This window comes from Plectropomus leopardus, chromosome 11 (genome assembly GCF_008729295.1).
Source record: "Plectropomus leopardus isolate mb chromosome 11, YSFRI_Pleo_2.0, whole genome shotgun sequence".
In the NCBI taxonomy this organism is placed as follows: Eukaryota; Metazoa; Chordata; class Actinopteri; order Perciformes; family Serranidae; genus Plectropomus; species Plectropomus leopardus.
In genome coordinates this window covers 27,574,380-27,589,108 of record NC_056473.1, presented here as the reverse complement: position 1 = coordinate 27,589,108, position 14,729 = coordinate 27,574,380, and the positions used below count along the sequence as shown (strand labels likewise).

At 38.6% G+C, this 14,729-nt stretch overlaps 1 protein-coding gene across 1 annotated transcript in view; it reads left to right on the top strand.

Annotated features, from left to right (window-relative positions):
• Nucleotides 1-14,729, top strand: part of pclob (piccolo presynaptic cytomatrix protein b) — a 70,709-nt gene extending 55,980 nt beyond the window's left edge. Inside the window, exons 25-34 of the mRNA XM_042496104.1 lie at nucleotides 1,885-1,911; nucleotides 2,343-2,436; nucleotides 3,366-3,437; nucleotides 4,462-4,759; nucleotides 5,792-5,986; nucleotides 9,161-9,302; nucleotides 10,071-10,129; nucleotides 10,868-11,005; nucleotides 11,328-11,473; nucleotides 12,702-14,729. Of these exons, the coding sequence (XP_042352038.1) occupies nucleotides 1,885-1,911; nucleotides 2,343-2,436; nucleotides 3,366-3,437; nucleotides 4,462-4,759; nucleotides 5,792-5,986; nucleotides 9,161-9,302; nucleotides 10,071-10,129; nucleotides 10,868-11,005; nucleotides 11,328-11,473; nucleotides 12,702-12,845 (1,315 nt within the window). The 3' untranslated portion in view covers nucleotides 12,846-14,729. The remainder of the gene's footprint in view (nucleotides 1-1,884; nucleotides 1,912-2,342; nucleotides 2,437-3,365; nucleotides 3,438-4,461; nucleotides 4,760-5,791; nucleotides 5,987-9,160; nucleotides 9,303-10,070; nucleotides 10,130-10,867; nucleotides 11,006-11,327; nucleotides 11,474-12,701) is intronic.

The following is a 14,729-nucleotide window of genomic DNA, read 5'->3' as shown; positions in this document are numbered from 1 at the left end:
CTGTGTCTGTCTTGTTTTCTCTCCCCCTATTTCTTTCTGACTTTAATTGATTGTCCTGTATGGAAATGACTAACTACTTGAGTTTGTGTGAGAGAATGAGACTGGACATGATGATATGAGGCAGTCATTGCAGTGCAATTTGATTCAATTTGATTCAGTCTTTATGAATCAATGGATGGGTGTTTTAGACTTTATACAAAGCTGCAAGAGAAGATAATTTGGCACACTGCAACATTATAATATCCTCAGTTGTTTGGTCATAGACAGTATACATATGTGCAAACATACTCTAAGCTGAATTCATAGGTTTTCTCTTACTCTGCACACTTTTGACTCTGGTTTCTCATACATTTGTACCACATATAAATGAATGTGTTGGAAACTCTGAGTTAAAGGTGGGCAGAGTAAGAGAGAAATTGTAAATTCCACATTTAGTACGTTTTTTTAGATTTTCTATTTTTGGAGCTTAACCGTTTATTCGAAGCAGCAATGCGCGTCATCTCTATTGGCAGATAGAAGATTAAATACTGGAATCAGCCAACATGCTGATTTCTGCTGATATCACAAACCATTTTATTGACAAAATGAACATTTATAAAAAATCAGTCTGAAGTTGAAGTTTTTTTCTTATTTTGCACAATGAATGAATACAACATACTTTGAGAAGAGTTTTATTCTACATCTCTATCTGCTGGTGGGCATTCACAATAAAAGTGTGTATAATAAGATGTTAATTCCACTACAGAAGAGAGTTGATGATCACTAAAATTAGGTAGGATATATCGATGTCAGTTAATGGACAAATGAGATGTTAAATATCTGCATATGGGCTGTATCCAAAAAATCCAATATCGTGCATCCCTAAATAGGACTAATGTTGGAGTACATATACTGCTCAGTTATTTATTAGACCACACTCTAGAGCATGGAGCGTACTCTGGGCACAGACAGAGCAGCAGAACACCAGGCGTATTGACAGTGAAACTTAATCGTTCAGTCTGTGTCTAAAGGTTTACATTTACTCAAAGCAGCTGCTCCTTTCAATCATCGATCTGATCTGCTCAGAATGGATCAGCTGATCAATTATCCACCCCGCGGATCACAAACTGCTGCAGAGGAAAAAGTAGACCCATGGAGAGCTCTGCCTGTGCTGCATTCACAGACCCCCTAAAACCTCCACATTTAGAGAGTGGACACAAAATGATACAAGGGTGCACATATGCATTTTAAAAGAAAAAAAAAGTTGGCTGATGTCGTCATCACCCTCTCAACCACCCTCGTCCTCGTCTACACATGCACTCTAATTCTGTGCGAAACACTGTAACTGAATTGAGAATTTTCATATTATCCCCTAGTATTAGGTCCCAGCTTCTTGCCTGATCCACAGTCTTTCCCAAGAGCCTGTGAATAGCAAGAGAAAAGATCGATGCAGCCTTATCTGCTCTGTAACAGTATCTGCTCTTAGATAATGACCCCATCAGACCTGTTTATGAGATTATAGGCTGTCTCTCTGCAAGCTGTGTAGGTTAGAAATGAAAGCTCTGTAGGAGAGCACTTTTGTCCCCGTGCTGTTACATTTGAAGAGTATTTCCAAATGTATTTGTCAGACATTAGCGGCAGAGTGCACAGCCATGGTTTAACAATAACAGTTCAGAATTAGTCATTCACCCATGAGCCAGTTGGGAGGTTTTCTTGGTCTGGCGTCACATGCATAGCTCAGGCACAAAAACAGTGATACACCCTGCCGAGAATATTGATTGCCTCAGCTCTCTATCCTTTACTGCCTTTTCTTTGAGCTCTCTGGGCTTCTCTGACTGTTTTTTGTGTTTTTGCTTTTCTTGTTTGTGATATCTGCCCTCCTCTTCCTCTTCTGGACTGCCTCAGCCAAGTCATGGTTGTCCAGAATGCAAGGTAGCGTGGTGCTGATCTTTGCTTTTTTGTTGGGTGTTATGTTTTCTCTGTCTGTAAATGATGTCTCCAAAGTGGTTTTTCATCCTTTTGTTGTGGCCTTTGTTGTTCGTCCAATTATCTGCTCTATTTCATGGTGTTTAAGAACACTCTGTCATTGCTTCTTTCTCTCCATGCCTCTCACTTTTGACTCTCCTCAGCTTCTATCTCTGAAGTGATTTTTTAAAGGCATCTTAGATATCTTAAAGAGCATTTACATTTGGATTTGTTTCTGGTGTCTCCATGTCAGGAGACTATTTTTACAAGCATCTATTCATTCTACATTTATTGAGTATAGTACAGTTTGGTGAATGTTTGCCATGGTGTCAGGCAGGGAAGAAACTTTTTGAATTCATCACTGACAACCTATCATTCTGAATATCATGACTTATCAGTGCTGATAACAAGAGAAGAACCAAGTATGCCCAGAAGACCATGAACCCAGAATGGAACCAGACTGTCATCTACAAGAACATTCATTTGGAGCAGGTACTGTGCAGGCTGATATTAAAACACACACACACACACACACACACACACACACACACACACACACACACACACACACACAGAGCACACAGTCTTCACTCTGTCTCACTTGTGCAGTTACTGTATGTGCCTGTGGGCCACTTAAGGTGAAGTGGATGTCTTATACTCTTATTAGGATTCTGTCCTCGTGCCGTGTCCCAGGGGCTGTCCTCAGTATCCCCATGCAACCTCTTATCAGCACTCCCAGGACTCAAGTTAACAACCATCATTTCTGCTCTCACGCAGTCTCGACACAGACAGCCTAACTGCGTGTAATTTTAACAGAAAGAGAATAGAGACTTTGTGTGCCTGTCTGTCACTGTGCAAGTGTTACTGTGTATATGGGTGTTTATTCTTGGATATCTTTGTTTGCTTGGAGCATGTGTTGTTTGCAGCAGAGAGACACCACCCAGACTGTAATAACAACAACAGTGAGGGATGAGTGCAGATGCGGTAGCTTTAGTGGTCAGAGAATAGAGGCCTCCATCGGCTCCTCTGGGGCTGCCTTCTGTTAATCACGTCTCTTTGCTGGCCGGAGCCTGCCGGCCTTAAAAATGCTGCTGCAACGCTCGTTCGCCTACCCCTCCTCTGAGATGTGTTTCCATCTCCTCCCACGTGCTCCTTTATACACATCCACATTCACAAGTTTATGCACATATGCATGTAAATGTACTGAAAGAAACCAAATCTAATATGTCTTCTTGCTTTTTTGCTTATTACAGTTACTGCAGTGCATTCATTCAAGCACTGCACCTACAGTGTTCATGTTTTCGTTCACGCTTCCTCCTCCCACATGCACACAAACACACATACACTCTCCCTCTCACATACATATCCACTCAAGATCCCTCATCATAATCTGTGCCCCTCTCTTCACTCTTTCTATCCAGTTAAAGAAAAAGACGCTGGAGGTGACAGTGTGGGACTATGACAGATCCTCCTCCAATGACTTCCTTGGAGAAGTGAGTGCTTTTGGAAGCTGAATAAAGATGTCGGAAAATGTCAAATGCATTTAGTGTTTAACTCGCACAAAAGGTTTGTGCTGCCGTTTTGTTTGTTTATGATGGACCAGCATTTCTTAAACAACCTAATAATATTAGCCTTATCTCCCTCTTCTCACAAGCTTCCAAGTCAAGCTTTGCTTCATGCCTGTAAATCTGTATAGCGAGCAGTGCTTTTCATCTTTTGCTAAATGTTGGATGCATTTCAATTCTTCAGCAAATAGACTGTTTCCACACACTATGCTGTTATCTACCTTCATACAAACTCTTCTCCTTGTTCCTTTGTACCGGTGAGTTCTCGCAGTATCACTGTGCATTCGTGGATGAACTACTCAGATCCTGTACTTGAGTAAAAGTCCTAATACCACACGGTGAAAATACTCATTACAAGTAAAAGTCCTGCATTGAAATGTTACATACGTAAAAGTAATGAAGTATAATCAAGAAAATATGCTTTAAGTATTAAAAGTAAAAGTACCAAATGCATAAAAAAACTTTAAAATCAAACAAAACACTGCAAAGGCTTAAAATAATTAGAAAAAAAGACAGCTAGAAATACTCAAAATTATAAAATAAAATGTGATAAAACACTCCCCAAACTAGAAATTACAAATAACAAACAGAAAAAACACATAAAACCCTTAAAATTATAAAAAACAAAACCCAGAAAGTGTTATAAAAATAATCAGAAAAAAATAAGATTAAAAAAAATTAACTTTATTATTTATCCAAAAAGTTGGCAATTTCTTTTTTAGTCAATTGACTGTTTAATACTAATCATTGAAGCTGTACTCATATAATCTGTTATTTTGATTTATTATTTTTTTGAACTTGCGTTATGTTTTGATGCAAAATTCTTAAGTAACAAAAGCACTTAAAAAAAAATACTCATGTAAAGTACACGCACCTCAGATTGTACTTAAGCTGAGTAAATGTACTTGGTTACATTCCACCACTGTCTCTGTGTGTGTTAATTGTGTTTTAGGTGCTGATCGACTTGTCGAACACCGCCCAGCTCGACAACACTCCTCGCTGGCTGCCTCTGAAGGAGCAGAGTGAAAGCATTGAGCACAGCAAGGCCCATCATGCTGCTCACGGCCCTCCAGGGTCAGGGCCAGGTCAGGGTCACGGTCAGGGACACAGCCTGGGACATATGTCAGGGCCTGGGATGGGGCCTGGGCATGGAATGGGACAGGGTCACGGACTAGACGGGAGTCATGATTCACCTAAAAACTCTGTAATCAAGAGCAGAAGCCATGGGATCTTCCCCGATCCAGCCAAAGGTAAAAGAATACCCGACAAGCATCTGTTTTTATGTGTGGGAACTACTCATATACTCATACACTCATTCCCAGTTTCCATAATTTCCATGAATCAGTTTAGTCTATATGGCACATTATGACAGTGATAATCCTTGGCAGGTTTGCGACAAAAATTGCAATTCATAGTGGTCACTCAGTTGTCATAGAGATAGAGGCTGTTACCATAGAAACAAAAGTGCTAATCATTTCTTGACAGCTGTAATTACACTCTATGTGCTTGACAACTGCTGTATGGCACAATAAGGACCGCTGCAGTGCAGAAAATAATAAATGCATAATAAATAATAATAACTACATTTTTATGTTTTATTTTTTTACCCTTTATTCACAATTAAGTACATAACATATACAGATACAAAGTCAACAGGGATGGTATTGGATTTGATTTAGGACAGAAGTAAGAAAGCAACAACAATAATGAACATAAAGATACTTAAAAAAGAGGAGAAACAACAACAACAAGAGTTTGCTGGATGGGTCTGGTTTGGCGTTATTAATTCTTTCTGCTCATGCCTACTCACATACACCTTTTAAAAACATTTTTTCTTGTTTCCTTTCCTGCTTTCCTCCTTTTCCTTTCATTCTAAATACTGTTAGCAGTGTAAATTTATTTGATTTATTTCAAAGGATCCCCATTAACTGATGCAAATGATACCAACTAATCTTCCTGGGGTTCAAAATTCAGATTTTGTGTGTGTGTGTGATGTATATTAGATTAATCACAAAAGAGTTTACAACTTTGATCTGTTCTACCTTAATTCCATCACGTGTTCCTCAGTTCATGTTACATTAAGAGGTCGTGGAAGTTTACTGAAGCATCCATAGTGATACACATTTAATGACATCAACATAATTAGTCTCAAGATCAGTTCATGAATTAAATGTCAAAGCACATCACCAGAGAACAAGAACAAGTTGTGACCAACGCTGGAACATCATCTATTTTCTCTCGTGCCATTAGCAGTCATAACCGTCCGCTTAATCTTCCTCCAGACATGCAGATGCTGCCTTTGGAAAAGTCACACAGCAGCCCAGGCAGCTCAAAGTCTTCCTCTGATGGCCAACTGCGCTCCCATGGCCCCTCTCGAAGCCAAAGCAAGAGCAGCGTCACTCAGGCCCACCTTGAGGATGCTGGGATAGCCATTGCTGCTGCCGAGGCTGCCGTGCAACAGTCCCGCCTGCAACCAAGTAATTCCCTTCCCTACCCGTGATACACTTCCTGTGACATGCTTCCTTTTTCCTGCGCATGCAAGCTTTGTTGAGAATGTTTGATGAAAACCTGAACCGCTATGCGTTCACCTCCTTAACATTTGACCTTCGCCTTCTGCTCTCTTCATCTTACATTTTTTTCTTTGAGCACAAAGTATTTTGTTTTGATCAATAACCTTATTTTAATTTCTGACTCCTCCAATATAGATACTAACACAGTCACTAAACAAAATCTGAGGCAGATGAAAACGACAAATAACTGAGATATAGCAAAACCTAAACATGCTGTGGAAACCTTATTTTATTCAGTTGTTAAATCTGAAATTAAATATTTTTAAACCTGGCACTCTCAGTACACTAAATATTCCAAATACATTATTTGAAATTTCCAATCTGTTGAACATTTTTGCTGCCTATTTTGGTATCTTAAGTAGGACAAAAAGTTGATATTATAATGTAAGTTTTAACACATCGAAGAGTTTAACAACTTCTTTAAAAAAAATAAAGAAAACTATTTAATTAGCTTCAAAATAAGAGCCCCAGACCCTTCTGTTTCTATGAATTGTGCATGTGCCAATCCCAAGCATATGGTTTCTACTAAACCCAAGTGTGGAGATCTCAAACTCAAGTATAGAAACCAAACTGGGATGGCAATCCCTCACATCTTGTACCAATATTAACACGATTTAAACAATATCCATTCATGTTCATGCATAATCTGTGTAGTGTGGTGTCCTCAAAATGAAGATCTACCGTATGTTGTCACCCCTCTCTGAGATAAGTTAGCCCAGTGTCAGAACTACTTAAGCATGCAGTTGCAGCTTCCCTGGCTGCTGCTCCCTGTCCTCTGAGTAGTTGTGATGCTGCAGCCTCTCTGTGTGTGTGCATGCGTGTACCATATGAATGAACCCTTAGATAAGGCACAAAACACACAGACACACACACACACACACACACACACACACACACAGCTATGGCCCTCAGGCTCCCCTCCCCACCCAATCCTCTCCCAAACCTGCCACCTAAAACAAAGCGGACACAAATCTGAGACTGAAGCCTGAAACACAGACACACCAAGAGGTTCAAAAGTCGTCAGGAGGCTCACTCACCGGCCAATGAGAGTAAAGCGGTCAGCTAACCATGAGAGGAACAGAAGTGTCAAGGGAAGGTGAGGCAACATAGGAAAAATAATTAATCCTAACATATGAACCATAATGCAATAACAATAAAAACAAAAAAAAGAAAAATAAACAAAATTAATCCATAAATAACTGGAGTAAGAAAATAAGTCTCATTTAATGATTTTCATGTATGTCATGTCTGTGAGTGTGCATGTGCGTGTCTTTTTGTTACTTTTGTTATTGCTGATATGTTTTCATGGAAACAGAGCTCCCAGCTGTTGCCTTTGTGCCACAGATTGTGTTTCAGACATAATCTAACTACCGTTAGTCATCATTTTAACCCTTTAAAACCTGGAGCTGCATCACCTTTCTTTTGCTGCTTATCAGATGCAGATTAAAATCTTTGCACCTTGAGCAAATTGGTACGGTTTCTTTAAAAAACCATGGGATAAAAAGGCAAAATGCACAGAAATTAGAAATTTAGAAAATTATTTTTTTTAAATCTAGGGAAAAATATCGAAGGAAAAAATCGATATGTATACATATGTGTACATGTATATAATTATCATAATTACATACTTTAAATTATGTTACTAAATTTTTAGAATGTTTAAAACATTTTCACAGGTAATTTCCTTGTTTTTTTAACATTATTTTTTGTTCTGTTTTATTTGTAACTAATTTTCAAGTAATTTTCCTATGCTTATTACAAATGTAAAATAATAATCATCAAAAATAAATAGTAGTAGTAGTAGTAGTAAAATAATAATAATAATAATAATAATAATAATAATAATAATAATAAAATAATACAAAATAATAAAAAATAATGACAACTTCATTTATATAGCACCTTTAAAAACCGATGTTTACAAAGTGCTGTAACAGACAAAGCAAAGGCAGGAACTCGGGAAATATTAAAATAAACATCAACAAGCATGCCCAATAGAGAAAGGTCTAGAAACGTCTAACAAAAAGGCAAGAACAAACGCTAACATAAACGATGTACAAGAAAAAAAGAAAAGAAAATGAATTAAAGTGATAAAACAAGCAGACCCCGAAAGACAGTTTAAGCACTAAATAAATTGCGTTTTTTCAAAAATATAAGAATAAAAGCGATAAAAGATGATAAAAATTATATAAGAAATAATATAAGAAGACGCATCACATAAGTGGGGATAAAGCAAGGATAAGAAGATTAAAAGCAGATGAATAGGAGACAGATGGACAAGTAAATGAAACATGAAAAGATGATAAGAACAGGACATCAGAAGGATAAAGAATGGATAAAGTAAGAGCATTAAAATTAATGAATAGAGGAAGAAAAATAAATAAATAAATAAAATTACACATTTCCTGCTAATATCTGGGTAATTTCATCTGTCACTCTGCGATGCCTTCTTCTCATGTTTTTGAAAGAAATTAGGCCAGTTTTCTCTGGTTTCAAAGGGTTAAAGCAAACGCAGGCAGTCGACGCTGAGATCTTGCAGGCCAGGAATGTATCCACCCTTAGTCTAGACAGAAACACTTCATATATTCCCCAAACTACTCTCTCATACTGTGTGAGCATAACTGGCAGCAGCCAGGAGCCGAGAACAAATAACTAAAACTACGAAAGAACATCCATATGTTCTAACGCTGAATTCATTTTCTTGTGTGGATTGAACTTCACAACCTTCATTTATTCATAGTGCTGTGATCTCGCCGAGTTAACCGAGGTAATTCACACTGCACTGCTAAATACAAGGACAAGCTGTCATCTGCACTGATGTGTCCCTCCCCCATAAGCTGTTATGTGATGCTCACTTAAAGTTATATGTGACAGGCAGCGTCCCTGTTAGTGAGTTATAGCCGGGGGCGTGAAGTGTTTCTGTCAGACACGCATGCATGTTTGGTAAAAGCTGAGCCAGTGAAAATGTTCTGTGTTCGTTTCTGTGACTTCCTGTAAATACAACTACAGACAGACAGATAAATAGACACATAGATAGTTAAATTATTTCCTCACCATCACGCTTGCTTTTTGCACCCTCAGGACCAGGACACAGACTGGCTGATGTGTCAGGGTCAGTGGTGCTGTCTGCCCCGAGTCTTGTGGGAGACGCCTATGGAGGTCTGGATGGGGAAGAGGGGGCGGACACTGGAGTGGACAGTGCCATTTTTCAAGTGCCACGCATGTAAGACCCTTTGTGGCTCTTGTTTTTTTAGTTTTAGGATCAAGCAAGGTGGAAGACATGCACATCCAAAAAACTCACTAAGGCAAGAATCAGACAAAAGATCTGCACGTTGTACTAAAAGCTCCCAGTAATTTTTTTTATTGTGCGTTTTGATCGATTGATTGATTTAACGTTTTGATCCAACAGAGATCTTCGTCAGGCATTTCAAATCCAAAATAAAATGCCTTTTTTGATCTTAAATTGCTATTACTTTACATAGGAGATTTTGTTGTGGTGTTCATATTTTAATTATATTTTATATTAGAATGTGTATATTATATTCCTCAGGGCACTTTGATCATTTTCTTCCTTTGGTTTTTAAGATTTTAGGATTTTACTGTTCACAGACTGCACTGCTCACTTTATTTATTTTTTTATTTTCTTACTTACTTTCTTATTTGACCACTGTTTTATTTATTATAATGCTTTTATTTAATGATCACCTGAGTTTTTAATGTGGTTCTTTTCATGTACTGCATGGCTGGAATGACAATTCAAGTAAGCCTTGAAAATCGCTGATGAAGATGTCTGTTAGATGGAAATGTCGCTGAATAATTACAAATCACTGGGAGCTTTTAATACAGTGTACGGATCTCTTGACTGATTGTTTTTTTCAGTTTTTGCACATCCAGTGCTGTAATGCTCAAGGCTGTCAGTTCTGTAAGTATTATCTTTACTCTTTTTAGTATTTATCTTTACTGATGTTTTTTTTGTTGTTGTTTTTTACAGTGGTAAGACTATTCCTAATGGCACCGACAAAAATCAACTAGGCACCCCAGAAAATGAAGGCAAGTTCCAGAAATGGTCTCTGTTTGCAGTTGTTACTTGATTGTAGGTCTCCACCTGCTGGGTACTTTGTATAACAACACTATTTTTTATATATTTATTTATCCAGACACTCTTCTCACCGCCTCTAAACTGTATTTTCATAATGATTCTATTTAATTGCAGAGTCAAATGCTCAGTTAAGTGCTTATTGTCAAGAAACAATATTTACCCTGTCTAATGACTTAATGAATGGGATGGTGGAAGAGAAGTGGATGTCACACTATCCTACCCGCTGTCATAACTATATCTACGTTTCATGTGGCTCGGGTGTCACGGAGCCTCCCTTCCAGCTCTCGTTTCAATTTGTAACAAAGAGCCCAAGGTCATTTTAGGCTTTAGCCAAGCAGCTGTTACACAGATGAGGGTCAGGCGGTCATTTCCATGGCGCCTGACGACTCATTTAACACATTTTTATTCAGCCTGTCTTAGTCAAACCCATATGCTTAGATATCAGTAGACGTGTGATACTGCAAAGATGCTCCCTGACCTGCTTTAGTTCTGCTGTGAGCCCAGGTTTAGTGATGCATAATTGTTAAATAATTTAAATTATCCTTAGTGACACCCGCTTTTCTGTGTAGGAATCAGTCTGCAGGTACTCTGCGGGGTTCAGCCAGGGCTATCCAAATAAAGAAAATACAGATATTTCAGTTTCATTTTAAAATGCCTCACCCACTTCTCTTTTTCATTTTTTTTTCCAGGTGGCAAAACACAAGTAATGGGGGAGATCAAGGTCGCTCTCAAGAAGGAGGTGAAGACAGAAGGGGACCAGCTGGTCTTGGAGGTCCTTCAATGCAGAAACATCACTTACAAGTTCAAAAGCCCCGACCACCTACCAGGTCTGACAGTAGTGTGTATTTTTGCACATGCATGAGCACGGGGTGGGGGGGGGGGGGGGGTACTTTTAACTACTTTCCTCCTAATTTCCTACTAATTTCCTACTTTCCTCCTAATTTCTGGGTCATTTCATCAAATGGTTAAACCACCATGTTACAAATGTGTCCCTTCAATGTTGAAATAAAAGCTAGCATTTTTGTATAGCACCTTTTATACAAGAAATGCAGCCCAACGTGCTTTACAAGAAAGAAATTATAGCACCAATATGCACATGAAAAGATGTAAATACTAATTGATATTCATCATTTATCTGTTTGCCTTCAGACCTGTATGTGAAGTTGTATGTGGTAAATGTAGCCACTCAGAAGAGGATCATCAAGAAGAAGACCAGAGTTTGTCGACATGACAGAGAGCCCTCTTTCAACGAGACCTTCAGGTTTCCCCTCAACCCAACTGGACACTCCATACAGGTACAACAGGCCAGCACAGGAGACAGCTGCAGACTGACAGTTGTGTAGTATTAGTGCATGTAGTGTCACACAATACTGCTACAAACTGATGGTGTTTAATACATTTTTTTTACATGTCTGGTGGGCCCTAATAATCATAGAAAATGAATTTCATGTAAAGATCTGCAGTAATTTGTGGTGTATTCATGTAATCGTTCCAGTTCAGACTGTATGCAGTATCTCCAAAATGGTTTATTGCAGCTAATTAAAATTAGAGGCTTGTAACATCTGACAGTACAAGCCTTAAAGCTCATTATGGGAAGTTTTATAAAGTGGTCTGCTGCCTCATGTAGCAGCTGGGAGACTGAACCTCCTCCTGATGGGCTGCAGGATATGAGCATCTAAAAGTAGCTGGTAAACTATAAAAGGTAAATTCTGCGCAGACTGTTGCACCTTAATGAAAACTGACAAATCTTACATTGTCATGCTCAATGATTCCTCGTCATCCGAGAAAAAAAAGAAAATAGTAGATTTTGGAGGGGGGTGCAGGGGACACGTCTTTCTAAATATTTGGAGCATGTGCATTTGCCCCCCCCCCCCCCCAAGAAATGTGAAAGTAGCAGAGGTCTTTTATTTAGACAAAATGAAAAAACATTTACACCACAAACTTATGCAGAAGGTACAATTAAATTTTTTAACAATTGACAAATAACAATTAAAATAATAACAAATTCCTGCAAGTACAGCTATGACATTTGTAGGAAATTGTGCATTACGTTTTAAAGTAGGCAACTGCTATTACGTTTGTGGGAAATGTATTAAGATTTGGGGATTATTACATTAAAAGCTGCAGATTTGTATGTCGTACGTTTGTGGCTTATTAGGTTGGTGTGCTGTTATTATGTTGGCGGGTGTTACAAACTATCATTAATGTTTGTTTACCACAGAGTTTATTTTCTGCAATAATCCAAAATCGAATCGAAATAATCCCATACGCTTTTTGATGAGGGAACCAGGGTGACGTTTGCCTCCCACAGAAAAACATCTTCCCTCGGGCACTCTGTTTATTTTTGCATAAGCAGGCCCATATATTGATTGATAGATGACACTGTCGTCTCGTAACCACTTTGCCAAATGGTGCTTGAATTATTCATGCTGAAAAACATGCTTTTACTCTTGCACTTTTCAAGAGGCAATAACAGCAGAGTAAGCCGATGCAAATCTGTTTCTCTCTCCAACCTCTTTCCAGCTTTTCTTGGTCTCCAATGGAGGCAAGTTCATGAAGAAGACCCTGATAGGTGAAGCCTACATCTGGCTGGACAAGGTGGACATGAGGAAGAGAGTGGTCAGCTGGCACAAGCTGTTTGTCAGCTCCACTCAGACCAACCCCTGAGCGTCTCGTCAAAAAGAAGGAGCTGTGTTGGATCGACAAAAGGTGAATCCAGAATGTAGTAGTTCTGAGACCTGATTTGACAAAAAGGCAAAAAAGAGAGAAAAAAAATATCAAGTTGAACTAAAAAGATCCATTTAATTCACTTCCTCAGTTTCTAAGTTATAAGACGGAGGGAATTATGTGCTAATACCATAACAACTTAATCAGTCCAACACTGCCAGCACACATGTCCACCTCTTCCCATAATGAGTCTGTGCTGGCTGTGGACTTTGCTTGTAGAAACATGCAAATACCACAGCAGGCACCACAACACACTCTGCAGCAATATGGCTTTGAGAGCAGCGATGTCTTTCTTTCCATAGTACCAATTCCATCATCCACATGAGACTTTCTTGTTTTGGTGCTGCGCAACTGAGCTAACATATCGATCAGAGAGGGGAAAGATGAAAAAAATAACCAACCAAATTGTGTTTTCTTCATATGAGAGTCATTGTTGTAATGCCCAAATGATGGTTGTGATGTGTTTGGACATCAGTGGTCTTGAAATGTTTAACGATGAAGGAATGCTTAATGTTTTTTGTATGATAGTCTTTCATGTAAAAAGAAAAAACAAAAGAGTCAGGCAGTTGACTTTTGCTATGGGATGAAGATAAAAATGTACAGCACTACAGATTGTAGATATCACAAATGCAGATTACAGAGCATATCAGAGAACCACATTGTACAGCGTGACGTTTATATAATATACAAAGATATCAGATGCAGAATATATCTAAATACAATATACAGTAAAAGAGCTGTTCTCTTGTCATTAGATTATATATAATAAACTATAGACATCTGTTAGATTGAGACTGTGGGTGATGCACTGACAATCCAGTAGGCTACTTTAGTCTATGGTGTAGGCAGTCTTAACAGCTGTTATGTGAATGTGGACCTATGTGAGCTCAAGGATGTTCACGAAAAATAGCTCCTTTGGTCCTCCGATCACACTGATGCACCATTCAACAGGGCTGGGATTCAAATCTTAAAGGTCAAGGTCAACATGCAGTGACGTGTTGCTGTTTCACTGGTGCGTTTTGTGGCCGAAAGGTTAGAATCACAATAAAATGAACAGCATTTCAAGGTGGTGTTGAAAGCGACAAGCCAACTGTAGAAGATGACAAGAGTTTATCACATCTGTGTCATCCGTACGGCATTTATTTTAAGGCTCATAGCGTGCTAATATTTCTTTCTGAGTAGCCCATCACGTGATTACACTGTTGAAATGGACGTGTCAAAATTAGATCTGCATCTGTCATCACCTCAGTGTGACAGCTCTGCTTTCTGTGTATTAGTAAAAAGCCCCCCTTTGGTCTGAGTTTTGCCTGAAAATAATTTCAAAATGACGAAAAAAAAATGTTCTTACCTATCAAATGTCAAGGTTCCTCTGTGTGTCCAGCTGTGCTGTAAAACTCACTATGCTGTTTTGTGTCAGTGACTCCCGTTGAAACACAGTGAACCAGCCTCTTTCACTGCCTGTGACCAAAACACTCACTCAGGCCCACTGGGGTTTAAGTCCGAAGGGGCCAAGTCTCAGTACTGATGTGGAGAAGGTGACCCATGTCTTCATCTTGTAATGTTTTGCCACCATATCTACATAATGAAAAAAAAACAAACACAAAAACAAATGAAGTGACCCTCGGAATTACTGTCAGTGTATTTAGGCATATCACAGGGATGATGCAATTTTTTTAAAAAGGAAACAACAGACACACTTAGAACAAGATGTCACTTAAATCTTATTGCAAAAGATAATAAAAAGAGAATATAATAAGGAAGGGAACGTGGTTGATTTTTCAGATTATTTTGCTGTGCCAACCTTGATTTTTTTTTTAAATTCCA